The following is a 13,434-nucleotide window of genomic DNA, read 5'->3' as shown; positions in this document are numbered from 1 at the left end:
GGCATTAGAGTTGCACAGGTTTGAGTGATCACTGGCTATATGCTTGCAGGGTAGTGGATCTCCAAGGACAACTTCTACCCCTGTTAAAGGCAACATGTGGAGTGCAACTGGCCGTGTGGCATAGCTGGCTCTGGCCTTGGGACTGTGTGTTTTTATTTGATTCATGAATGGGACACTGGACTGTTTTATCTTTTATCTCTTGATATTTTTTGTCACTAAATTATCTTTTAGAATTTTATTGACTGTCATCGTTTTGCCCATGACTGAGACGGTTTGTCAGACCTAAAATCTTTCTTTGGGTGTGTTACATTATCACCCCCATCGGGGCTTACCTTTCCCACTTTTGATGATATTCCTCCCTATTCTTTGCAAGTACCCGCTTTTGGTGGCGAGAAACTGTTGGTGTGGTCAAGTGGGCGCTGTAAAAACAAAAGCTCAGGACAGAACAGTTATCAGTCATGCACTTCATACAAAATTAGCATATATTGAATTTCATATTGATCCTCTGAGTGTAATGGTACATTTTAATTTTAATTTATCAAAGCTAAACACAATAATTTTTCTTTATTTTGCTCTTGTTCTTGTGCAGCACCACATGCCCCTGTCGGTTCTATCTTACTTTTCTAAATTATTGACTATTTCAATGGAGAACCTAAATGACTTTGACCAACGTTTGTCATTACATATCTCTATTTTGAAAGTGACAGTCTATCATTCCCCTGTTATTCAAATTCAAAAGTGTTAAATGTTTTGGTGTTAGTAGTCGTAGAGTTAATTTTACTCTAAGTAGAGTCACATTCTTTTAATGTAACTCTGAGGTGTAAAATGATAGTAGTTAAAATCGAGTGTTAAAAAATGAGTGTTTCTATCTCAAATCTGGAGGTGTTACAATGGAAACATTAACTCTTGACCTCTTAACTCTGAACTCCTACAGGGGCTATGACACCAATAGAGTAAATTCACAGACTCCCAGCACGGCTCCAATCGAAGCTGAAGTGAAGCCGTTTCAAAACATTTTGCTCTGCATATTTGAGTTGTTTGCCATGCTTGGTAAGTCATGTTTTCAAAGATTGTTTCAATTATTGTTATTAGCTTTTACTTCTGTGGCTCTTTGGAGTTGAGACAAAGCTGTGTGAAAGGCATTAGCCATGTTGCTCGGTGATAGCATAATATTCTGTTTTAGCTAGCTGAAAGGTATTGTTTGCGGGCAAATACCACAGCCTTGAAAAAAGCTTGCATATGAATTTTCAGTCAAATTTCTTGGTCAAATACACTTAAAACAATGTCTAGAATGTGAAATGTTGATATAATGGTGCTACTTGAAGCCTAAAAACGATCTCCCATAAAAACGAGCAAACAGCAGTAGCAGACATCCTGAGTCCCGACTGAGTTCTACGTTAGCATTTAGATCCCTCCAGAGTTTTGTACACACGGCTTTAGGTAAAAATGAAAAAGGTTGAGGTTTTACCTTTAGTTCAGTATTACCTGTTGTCTGTGTCCTTGTCTTTTTGGCAAAATACTTTACACAAGTAATGGCTCAAAAAGGATTCCCTTTTTTTTCTTTTTTTTTTTTTTTTTACTGTGCTGCAATTGATTTGTGCCATTAATTAGTGTCAACTAATTTTTATTCAATCTCCACATAGGATATGCTTGTGAAGATGGAATATGGGGGAGAGCAGAAGTGCGTTGAAGTTCCACAAAGTGATGAATGAAGGACATGCATATTGTATTTTGTATTTATTGAAATAAGTCATGAGAATGCTGTTATTTGCATTTACCAGCTCACCTATGTCAGACCTTTTGATAAACGAAATTTTAATGAAAGTGAGAACATGTACACTGTTACATCTTTCAGAAAATGTTTTGAAATTGTGGTGCACAGTTCAGAATAAATGTTTTTCAAAAACCATTGCGTCTTTTTAGTAAATGTTTATTTCCAAAAGAAATTTCTAGAAGTTCAGAACAGTAAAATTCCCGCTTTTTAGAATTAATTAAAAGATAACTCCTACGTAGCTAAACTAAAATACTCTTTGAGAGTTAATATATAAACTCTTAACACCAAGTGCCAAATTATCAACTCCAGAGAGATTTGGTGTTCAACACTAAATCACAGTTAACGTACCAACTCTCCCGAAAGAGTCAAATTAACATTCTCTGGTGTGGACCCATATAAACACTTTAAAAGTGTTGAGATCAAATCTGACAGTGTCAACTTGGACATACTGGATTTGCTGTGTAGGTATCAATGAGTTTTTTCTTGCTTTTTCTATCAACATTGATTGGCTTTTTACAGTGGCCCGCTATGGTTAATAATAACATGTTCAGTCATGAGTGAAATCAAAGCTTCTCTTCACTTTAGCATTTAACATTCCCAACAATATAATGTGATACATTAATCGAAACACAGCTAATAAAACCCAATTTTCTTGATGGAAACATCAGTAGCTCAAAATTAGCAACCAAAGGGTTAAGTCTGCAGTTCACACTCATGTGAAGCTACAGCCTCCCCCTCGTCTCTGTCCTCCTACTCCTGCAAAAACAAAACAAAGCGAGACAAAACATCCACCCTTCTTTTACAGGCTGGGTGAATTGTTTGTAGACATTTACTAATCCTAAAGTCGGTACCGTTTTTGTCTCAGTGTCAAGTCAGTTTAAACATTTAGTCGTCAGTCCATCACAGTCCAGTCACATGCATACATTCACACACATTCATACCAGATATTGCTGATAATGGAGTCTCACGCGCAACCTAATCAAGGCTCCATCACCAGCAAGATGACGTCATCATTTTAAAAGAAAACAGTTCCTTGTTTTTTTTTTGGACTGGATTGACTCGCTGCAATCCTTTTAGGCTCAGGACTTCTCATGTGATCAATGTCCCATATAAGTGAATTTCTCCAGAGCCCATTATAATTATGGAGAAAAATACTTTACGACTGTTTCTAGTAATCGTGTTTTATAGCGCTTTACAGTTCAATCTCTCAGGCCTGGATTGAAGAGCTGATTTGTTAAATCAGGAACTCACAAAATACCAAAATATCTCCACCGGTGGATCACTCCTCTCAGATGTTCTTATTTCAGTGCACTGTAACAAAAGCAAAAACAAACGTGACCAATATAATACTCATATAATAACAAATACTGGGGCCCGTTGGAAACATGTCCAAGCATAAAACCATCTTTCTCTCTCTTAGAGAAAGAAAACAATCCAAACCTCACTGATAAAATCAACCTAGTGTTAAGCAAAACCCAAAATCAACCAAAACTTCACCAGAAAGTTTTTCTCCGTCCCGGGACAATATTGTGTAAGCATACAGGTACCGTAACTTCTTTTTGCACTGACAAAAACATGTTGGACTTATTTCGGTCAATAGTGGACCCTAGTTGCACACAAATGTTTTGCTTTGGTAGAAACTTAAACAACTAAGTTAAATCAACACAACCTTTTCATATTCAGTAAACCTGTGCATTTTGAGTTCATATTACACAATTAAGACATGTTCAGATGGAGTAAGTTAAGCTCCTGGAATATTTTAATTCTTCACAATTCTGTCATTTTTTCAACACTATTCAATAACTTTTATCCAAATTCTACTTGGTCCCTTAAATACTACATGTTGTCTTCATATTGCCTACGGTTCAACAAAGTCTAAATTCTGATTACCATAAAAATTGAATGGGTCTACAACAACTACCATCCTCCTATCTTTATCCTAATTGCACGAGGGCTGGGAAATAACTCTAAAGTGATAGGTTACGAGGCAGGGTGCACCCCGAACCGGTCACCAGTCTATCACCTAGTAACAAACAACCATTTACACTTACATTCACGGATAATTTAGAATCATCAATTAACCTAACTCTAACAGCTGCATGACTTTTCACTGTGGCAGGAAACCAGAATACCCAAAGAGAAACCACTGCAAACTAACCAGACTGTGGACTTGCACCCAGGACCTTCTTACTGTGGAGCAACAGCACTCACCAGCATGCCAACAATGTAGGAAATACAGGGAAGCTATGATTTCCTGTTGAATTTTGTACAGATCTTTAAAGCCTGAGGCAATTGTGTTAAATACATGTAGGATGCTTACGTAATTCCGAGGGCTGGCCCCCTTTTCTTCTTTTTATTTTATATTTTTATTATTGTTATTATTTTTATTTTTATTATTATTATTATTATTTATTTATTTTTTTAGTGTGTTCCTCCTTCAATTAAATCTCAATCACAAAAATGTGGCGCTCCGAAGTAAGGCTCACACCGTTAATTCATAATTTTCACTCTGTACCACTGCTCCTTATCAGGCTGTGTGAAGCACAGTAAACAATTCAGTTGAGGCCTTGAGCCATAAACAGACATCACTCACAGACATTGTTTTCATAACCAAACTGCTCCAGACCCTGTCCCCTAAATCTACACAAATGCCCTCTGGGTGACATGAAATGCATTTAACCAATTAACAATCAATTACTTCTTGTTGTTGTAACAAATTCTGTATTTGGACGTTTGTATGCAGCATTTTGTGTATCAGCATAGCATTTGTTAGTAAAGCATTCTTCATTGCAGCAGCGTGTGTGTATCACTCTTCATTGCACAAACATGTGTATGTGTGTGTGTGTGTGTGTGGATCACTTCTCAGTGAATTGAATCAGCATTTCGATTTGTGTGCGTGTGTCATTTCTCAGTCAATCAACCAGTGCATATGTGTTCATATGTGTGTTTCTCTTGATTCTGAGTCAGTGTATGTAGATGTGTGTATTTGTGTGTGTGTGTTTGTGGTCATCACTTTCCTGTTCTGGTGTTCTGGGTAAACCATGGCCTGAAGCGTGCTCTGGGGTCCTGCCCTCCCCCTTTTCAGTCCGTTTGGGTCCATTGGTGCTGCTGCCCAAAGTTCTCTCCATACTGGTTCTGGCCCCAATTGAGGCAGTCCTTTTCTCCAGTGTCCTGCATCTTCTCCTTGTCCAGCTCCTCCTTAACTTGACCCTTTTTGCTTCTGTAGGTCTTTCAGGGTTTGCTCCTGGTGTTGGAGCTTCTCGTCAGGTTTGACAACCTCCTGCTCCAGCAAGCTCCGGCCTGATTTCAAGTCCTGTATCTGGGACTCCAAGCCTGACTGATGCGTTCGATTACCAGCCAGCTCCTCCTGAGGCATGCTCAGTTTCTGCTCTGATGTCTTGAGCTCTCACTGAGGGCAGAAACCTCAGAGTCTTTTCCGTACACGTCAGATTGAAGTTTATTGATGTTTTCCTTGCTTTGCTCCACGGCCTTCTGCAGCTCTGCTGTTCGGCTCTTCTCAGAGGTCAGCTCCTGGCCGAGCCCCGACACCTGTGCCTTCAGCTTATGTTCTTCTGGTGCTTTTGTCCAATCTGAGGTGCCTTCTGACCTCAGTTACTCCTTGTGTCTCTGGCACGCCCTTTTTGCTGCCCGATCCTCCATGTTGGTCCGTCACTGTCCTGCACAGGTTTAATTCAGTGTTGTTAAGGTCAGCATTCTTTTGCTCGGCCTCACTTTTCATCCGGGCTTAATAGGCGTCTCGTCACAGCTCTGTCAGCTGAAGCTGTCTGGAAATCTCCCCCGTGTCGTGAAACGGGCCTTGGATTTAACGTTCTCCGTCTCCGCTGCATGAGATCTCTTTCCTGCAGCACTGTTGACATTTTCAGGTTGTTGTTGTGAGTCCAGCTGCTGTAGCATTTGGTCAGGGTCACATCAAAGATGGTAGAAGGGAGAGCAAAGATGGTAGAGGGGAGAGCAGGAGTCCAGGTCAGCCTCGGCTTTCCGGGCCGACAAAGCAGCCTGTAATTAAGCATAAAGAGAAAAAACAAAAACAAAACAAAAACAGACGAGCAGGAAAATGATGTTGTTTGAAAATAATGTTGTTTTGGCTGTGTTATTCAGAGAGGGGCCAGGCCCTGTGTCAGCCTTCTCCCCCCTTTTTTTTTTTTTTTTTTTTTTTTTTTCTCACTATATAATCAACTCATAACCCACCAAGTTGACAGGACAACACAGGTACACGTTAAAATTCTTAAGATCATGTTTAATAATTCAAAAAAGGAATTTTATTTCATTCAGTAATCTCTTGTATTATTCAATCAGAAAAAAAAAACATGTCACAATTCGACTCTTTTAACCACTAAATTTGTTGTTTCATCACTGGTTTGTGATTTACCAGTGTCTGTCTTTTTGAAGTCAAGTTGTTGTCCTGCAACCCAGAGAGTTTAATTGTTAGTAGTGGATAGACTTTATCATTTAACATCAGGTGTATGTTAAGTTTCGCTGCTTTAAACTTGCTGGAAAATCTTCACGTGTTCATGAGTGTAAGCTGTTTCTTCATTGCGTGTATGTACGTTTGTGGGTGGGTTATTTTAACTTTTTTCTCAAACAAGGCATTTCTCTAATTGTGTATTTTTTTAATTTTGTTTCCCAAATTTTGATTTACCACCTTAAATAACAGCATTCCATGTCTTCAGCCAGGAATTAGAGCTTGCTTGTGAGATTCAGGGACACATGGTGCCAAAAACAATTCAGTGAAAAACTTGCCTGAAAATTTCCAGTGATGGTAGCCGATAACTGGAGGAGAAGATGTCCTTTAAGCTTCTTTTTCGGGTGGGGACAAAGTGATAGGTCAACCTGTAAAATTTTGAGCCAGAGCTTGGCATGTGTGTCGTCCCAATTTTATTAATCTATCCTTTTGCTGCTGTACTCAGGTCTCCTGGTTGAGAGAAATCCACCTGTATTAAGAGACTAAAACATTCATTTACTATTTTTCTTACAACATCCATTTAATTCATCCACCTAGATTTTACTCTCTCTCTTGGTGCATAGTTCACACAGTCAGGCAGTTGCCTTTTATGGGCATGCAAGTTTCCGGTCACTCACCTCCAGCAGCTGCAAAGCCGTCTCTCCCATATCAAAACTCAGCCAAACATTAAACATTCACCGTAGTGATTTAAAACTTTATTTGTAATATTATAATCAGCAAAATCAGCGTTTTAATTACAGGCATGTATCATTGTTTGCAAATCATACTTATAAAACTCAATAACACGCTAAACAGGAAGTCCTCTGTGGGCTTCACAGCAGCCACCTCATTTGCATGTTCACACACTATCTAAAAATAGCTTGCAGCGCTGCAGCGCACTGTCGTCACACACAGCCTCGTTTCACACTCAACTCTCTATGTTATTTTACAAAGACGTCTTATATTTACAATCACTCTCAGGCCTGAAAGTTTTAGCGCCTACACAATTTTGACAAATTTAAGATAACGGGTCCAACCGAAGAAAGTCCAACTTTTTTGTAATCAATTAACCAGTATCAGCCTCTAACTGTATCTGGCCTGATCTCTAAAGTCCCTAAGTCAATTTACAGTGCCCAAAAAAGCGCAGATAAGGAGCCTCTAACTCCTAGCTTGTTCCAGGATGCCCTGTACCCCACAGTCAAGCCAACTGAACTAACCCTGTTCGCCGACAGGTCAAGGTCGCGCGTCCGCGGCCAGGAGGGAGCGTAACCTCCGGGCTATGCGCCTCCTAGTGGCCTCTAACCACCGTTCTAACAAAATTTATAATACTTTTAAACCGCCGTCAACCCTCTAAAACAAGAGTATGACTGACGCAGATGCAACGTTATGGACAATGGAGCCTCTAACTCTCAACATGGCCAACACAGATGCAATCCTTTAGACCAATGGAGCCTCTAACTCACAAAATGACCAATTCCCTATCAAACTACCTGAGCCTCTAACTCAGTATTATTTTCCTTTACCTTGAGCCTCTAACTCAGTATTATTTTCATTTACCTTGAGCCTCTAACTCAGTATTATTTTCATTTACCTTGAGCCTCTAACTCAGTATTATTACTTTTAAGCTTATTTCAAGTTTCAAAACTCATGAGATTTTTTCATCAAAATCAAAACAGACACTCACCGGCAACTTTTACTGAATAGACATTTAATTTCATCGTCCAATTCAGCACACTTCGGATAAAATCAACAGGCCTGTGCCTACCTCTTTTATAAAGGCGCCTGTCCACTCAGTTCGATTGCCGGATAATGTCTGCCCGTCTGACCACCTCGGACCGTCCAAGCCTCCAAAACTTCCATCCCAATACCACAGGACGAGCCCCCAAAACTGTTACGGATTCAAATATTGGGAATGGATACAAGAGGAAAACCAAAATAACAACACTGGTCCGGCCGGGTCAAGTCAAACAATGATTTAATGAACACACGCGTGGGAGATGGACACCATACACAGACAGCATCAGATCTCAAAATGGTGGAGCATTGATCAAACTCTTATAGCCTCTAGTGGCCCCCACCTAATCATCAGAGCCTAAACATTCTTTCTCACACAGCGCCTAAGCTACGACCTTGGCTCCCTGTTTATCTGCTCCTGATGAAATGGGGCAGTATGCTCTGTTCTCTTCTAATCAGACAAATGAGACGATGACTTTCTGTGAACAGTATTTCTTATAACTCAGCAGTATAATGCATCATAAAACAATATCATTCATTCACAATAAATCAACAGTCTAATGTAATGCAAATCAGTTTACCAAATGTAATAATTATCACCTTCTTCTAGTTCAGGAGCATAATGCAAACTAAAACTACATAATAGTTCACAATCTTTAATTAGGGGTCTAACATGGCATAAAATAATATCATAATCTGACACCTCCAAATCATGGGATGTGAAATCATTCTCTGCAGGCTCTGCTGGGGAACTACTTTATATCTGATGTGCTTTAATTTTAGTCCGAAAGTTCTAAAAACAGTATGTGCTGTAAGGGACAAATAGCTGAGAGGCACTTGCTTTTATGCTTTTTCTAGCAGCAGGTGGCACATGTTTGTAATGCAGCAAATGCTCATCCCATAAAAGGCGAATAGATTCTAGTATTAATTAAAGTCATTAGCATTCATGTCTCTTACTTGAATAGCTGCTTTGTTTTTAAGTAGATTTCTGAGATCATACAGTTTAATACAACTTAAACGGCAAGACTACAGAGCTGGCAGAGGCAGAGCTGTCAAGTCACTGGGTCATAATTTTTAACAGGGCCTATAATGTGCCGTGATGAAAGGAGCCAGGAGTACTAAGAGTCAGTTACCGAGATTTCTCTTTTATCTCTGTTTCAACCAGATCAGACAGAGTGGTATTTGTGTGCACTTATGAACCTTGGACACCCAACACAGTGTTTCTGGGAACAGCTGAAACTAGCTTTTATTTTGTATTTTGTTTCTGTTTATCTTTTTATATTGTGCTAGATATGAGGAAAAATTAAGTTTAAGATATTCACTTTTTTTTTTAATGAATGTCTTAATTAACTTCATTTAATGTCACTTTTTTATTACAGCATTTTGAGACTGAGACACAGGACCTGGCAGGATTGGAGTGGTCTCCAAATGGCTGTGTGCTGGCAGTATGGGACAGTTGTCTAGAAGTTAGTTAATTACCTCATACACTAAAGATCCATCACTGTAATGTCAAATTACCTATCTCAGTTAAACATGAGCCTGTCATCAGTGAATCACTCAGTAAAGTGTACCCTGGCAAGAATGGCAAGTGAATAGTTTAAAAACTCCAGTTTAGGAAGACAGTAATCAAAGAGTCAGCTTTAAATTATAAAACAACATTATCTGCAGTTTAAATTTTGAGGCATGGTTGGGTTACTATAAATAGGTACAAGTGTTCTTTATGTAAACACTTATGCAGGATAGGACAAATTTGTATTGATCACCTCACAAGAGTCTTATAATATTGGAAACAGGAATACTGCAAAATGTAATTACACTGTTTAAAAAGTCATAAAATTTTTAAAATGAAGCACACTGACATCTGTCTGCAACATCTGTCTACTAAAGGTTGTCTTAACCACTGTACTTAAGTGCTAGCAACACAATAAAAGCATTATTATTAATACTGTTTCATGTGTATGTATCCTCTACACAGTATAAGGTGTTGCTCTACTCTTTGGATGGCCGGTTGCTGTCAACCTACAGTGCCTATGAATGGTCGCTGGGTGTCAAGTCTGTATCCTGGAGCCCCAGTAGCCAGTTCCTTGCAATTGGCAGCTATGATGAAAAAGTATGGATGATGTTAAAAAATTGTGCTTCTTTCCTGATGATTGCCTGTTTTTGGTTTTTGTTGGGTTTTTTTTAAAGATGAGGTCTTCCTTTTCACAAATTTCATGCAGTTCCTCCTAAAGTTATAAAAAGCTTCACAACTTTTTTCATTCTCTCTTAAATAAAAGTTTTAGTATAGTTTCAGGTTCATTTTTATTTTGAGCAGAATGTGTTGTGTGCAATTTTTAGTATCAGTGAAATTAAGATACTTTTATCTTTATGTCAGGTGCGCATCATCAATCATATCACATGGAAAAAAATCGCACAGTTTGAGCACCCTGCAACAGTGGAAAGCACAAAAGCTGTGAGTATTGAGCGTTTTTGATGGGCCTGGAAGACATTGTTTGATTGCCAGTTAATTACTCCTTCTTGTGGTTTTAGACTGTGTATAAAGAAGTGGAGAGAAGGCCAGCTGTTGGCACTGACGAAATGTCTCTGCACAACATCACTACTGGCAGCACACTCTTCAACACCCAGAGTAAATGTACGTAAGCAGTATTCATTTTTAAAGTGATATTTGTCTAAAATTACCAAGGTCAAGTAGCCAATTTTGTCTCATTATAAATTCTTTGTTGTTGCCTCATATAGATGAGATATGCTCACTGCCAGTCCAAATTCCTGTGGTCAAACCAGACCCAGACCGAGCCAACCCCAAGATTGGGGTCTCTGTTTTGGCATTCAGCTCAAACAATCACTATCTAGCCACCAAAAATGGTGAGATTTTTTTTCTTTTACCTTTTTTATTGAACTTTCTTGTTGCACTAATTGTTGACAGGAATGTTTTATTAATACTGACCTTTGAAACATTTCTGTGAACAGCTCTTTTTCTTGGCCTAAAAGATTGCACAACATAATCTGCACCCACTTAGATTCTTAAATATGTGGTGGTGAAAGTCCCAAAAAGCCTCTTAACTTGTCAAAGGCAAAAGTATAGTTCAGAACTGAGAAACTGAATTACACTAGTCTGTAATGTGTCCTGGAGCAATTTCTAAGCAATTTCTAAGCAACTGCAGATTCCTGCATCATCAACTTTAACTGTGTCTGTAACTGTATTTTGTAACTCCACTTGCAGAGGTTTTAAAAAGAAACCACTTTCATCCTCAGCTGAGAGGAAGTTGGTTTGAATTACATCAGTTTCAACAAGAATTATGCTGATAGTTCAAGGTGCAGTGTGCTAAGGGATAATTAACTAAATATGTGCTGCTTTATGTATATTTTTTACCTTGTGTGCATAATTTTGACCCTATATAGTACAAAACGGACTAACTTTTGTTGTGTACATTTGTTATGATACTAGTATTGGCTCTTTAGGCTGAGAGTGGTTTTGAATGTGTATGACTATTTTTGTCACTGCAGACAATATGGCGAGTGTTGTTTGGGTGTGGAACATGCAGATGATGAGCCTGGAGGCTGTGCTGGAGCAGACATCAGCAGTACGATGTTTTCAGTGGGACCCACGCCATCCCCGGTTGGCGCTATGTACTGGCAACACCAAGCTCTATCTCTGGTCTCCAGGAGGCTGTGTTGCTGTTCAGGTCCCAACTGAAGGTAATTTCCTTGGGTACTAAAACAATTGAACTTTCAAGTTGGGAGTCCAATGCTTAATTACATTGTTCTCAGATACAGGAAAGGAGCAGACCTCCAGTAACCATCCTGTCGTTTTATTTAATCTCCATGGTAACCACAAGGTCGCTGTTAAATTCATTCATTTTATTTTTTACACTAATAGAATATTAAACACTGATATCATGAAATAGAACTTAAGATTGACACCAAACATGCTTTTGCTTTGTTATTCTCAAATTGTTTAAAACAGCATGGCTGAAAGGAGTAGAAATCAGCAAATATTGATTTAGTTTAAATCGTAGTCTTTTGATTTAAACATTATTAGTTTTAATTATAATTTAAGCATCAAAGTTTAGTTTTAGTCAAAGGGTGTTGCCAAAATTTTTAGCAACAAAATTAGAACTAGCTGAAGTTCTAGTTCATCTTAAAAAGCTACACTTCATTGCACTGGGCTTAAGAGCAGTCAATGTGGATCTCAGAAGTTTAAGAAAAAACAAGGACCAATGAATGCAGTCTGCTCTTAGTGGACCAAACCATTTTAAAAAACATTTTGTTTGCTAAACTACATAAAAACAAGAAACCTTAAAGTATTGTAACTGCACCAGTTTTTCTGAAGTGTATGTGGACAGTTTTTCTATGTGCTCAGGTTTTTTTGGGCGTCTTGGATAACCTTCCATAGTTGTTCATCAAAGGTTATTTGCCTACCCTTACTGATTCAGTGATGCATAGATCAGAGTCTGTGAGGGCATACCATCTGTTACAGACATGGACATTATTTTGGTCATACTTTCAAAAAGGAAGTTTATCCATAGTAGGTTCATTTAATAACAACTTTTGATTAGTTGTTAGTAAATGAATGAGTGGGCCATTTATATGGATACACCGTAATAACATGGGAAAGTTGTATCCAAGATGGCCGACTTCTAAATGGCCACCATGGTCACCACCCATCTTGAGGAGTTTGCCACCTCACATATACTAATGTGCCACAAACAGGACTTTAATATCACCACCCATTCCCATGTTATTACGGTGTATACATATAAATGCCCCACCCTGTAGTTTCACAGCAACATAGTCACATATTGCCTTTAGTTTAAGATTGTGTTGTTTATAATTGAAAATAGAATCAATTTACTCTATGTCTGTATTTACATGTAGAATGTCTCTGTTGTTTCTTTACATTTATTGCTTTAAATGTCCCTGGAATTGAAAATCTCATTACACAAAGTTGAAGTGTATTTTTTAGATACTGATTTCTTACTATGAGCATGTTTATGTGTAAAGGCATTGACATCACAGTTATCTCGCTTTTATTCCTGCCAGGTGGTTTTCAAGTTCATTCTTTGAACTGGCATTGCAGTGGCAACTCCTTGATACTGCTTGGAAAGGAGCAGCTGTGTTTGTGCTACATGGAAACTGATGAAGAAGACAAGTAAAGCACACAAAAAGAAAATAACTGGGTCATAGTTCAGTCTTATTTAGCTGTACACACAAGCTGAGTCAATGACCAGTGAGAACACTCCTGAACATGTTAGCTTGCATATGCTGGACTGTAGCTGTTCTTAAAACTGTGGGCTACTGGAACATTGAAAGCAATTCCTACTGATAAATATGTACTCAGCACTAGTTGCAAACACTGTGAGAATGTGAAAGTTTACAATTTTCTATAGATTTCACTTAGTGCTAGAATTTCTTGTTTCACCTTGAAATTTTATATTTGTTCTAAATAAACTTTGTCATAAATATA

The 13,434-nt window shown here is 38.5% G+C and overlaps 1 protein-coding gene across 2 annotated transcripts in view; it reads left to right on the top strand.

Moving 5' to 3' along the window:
* The window catches only part of wrap73 (WD repeat containing, antisense to TP73), a 27,367-nt gene extending 13,933 nt beyond the window's left edge, over window positions 1-13,434 (top strand). For both annotated transcript variants that reach the window (XM_087833536.1, XM_087833537.1), the window contains exons 7-13: window positions 9,350-9,436; window positions 9,946-10,080; window positions 10,345-10,422; window positions 10,500-10,602; window positions 10,707-10,832; window positions 11,475-11,666; window positions 13,011-13,434. In XM_087833536.1, the coding sequence (XP_087689662.1) occupies window positions 9,350-9,436; window positions 9,946-10,080; window positions 10,345-10,422; window positions 10,500-10,602; window positions 10,707-10,832; window positions 11,475-11,666; window positions 13,011-13,123 (834 nt within the window). In that variant the 3' untranslated portion in view covers window positions 13,124-13,434. The remainder of the gene's footprint in view (window positions 1-9,349; window positions 9,437-9,945; window positions 10,081-10,344; window positions 10,423-10,499; window positions 10,603-10,706; window positions 10,833-11,474; window positions 11,667-13,010) is intronic.

This window comes from Neolamprologus brichardi, chromosome 20, assembly GCF_056152115.1.
Source record: "Neolamprologus brichardi isolate AB-2024 chromosome 20, ASM5615211v1, whole genome shotgun sequence".
In the NCBI taxonomy this organism is placed as follows: Eukaryota; Metazoa; Chordata; class Actinopteri; order Cichliformes; family Cichlidae; genus Neolamprologus; species Neolamprologus brichardi.
The sequence above is the reverse complement of the archived record's forward strand: the minus strand, read 5'-3'. Positions and strand labels throughout refer to the sequence as shown.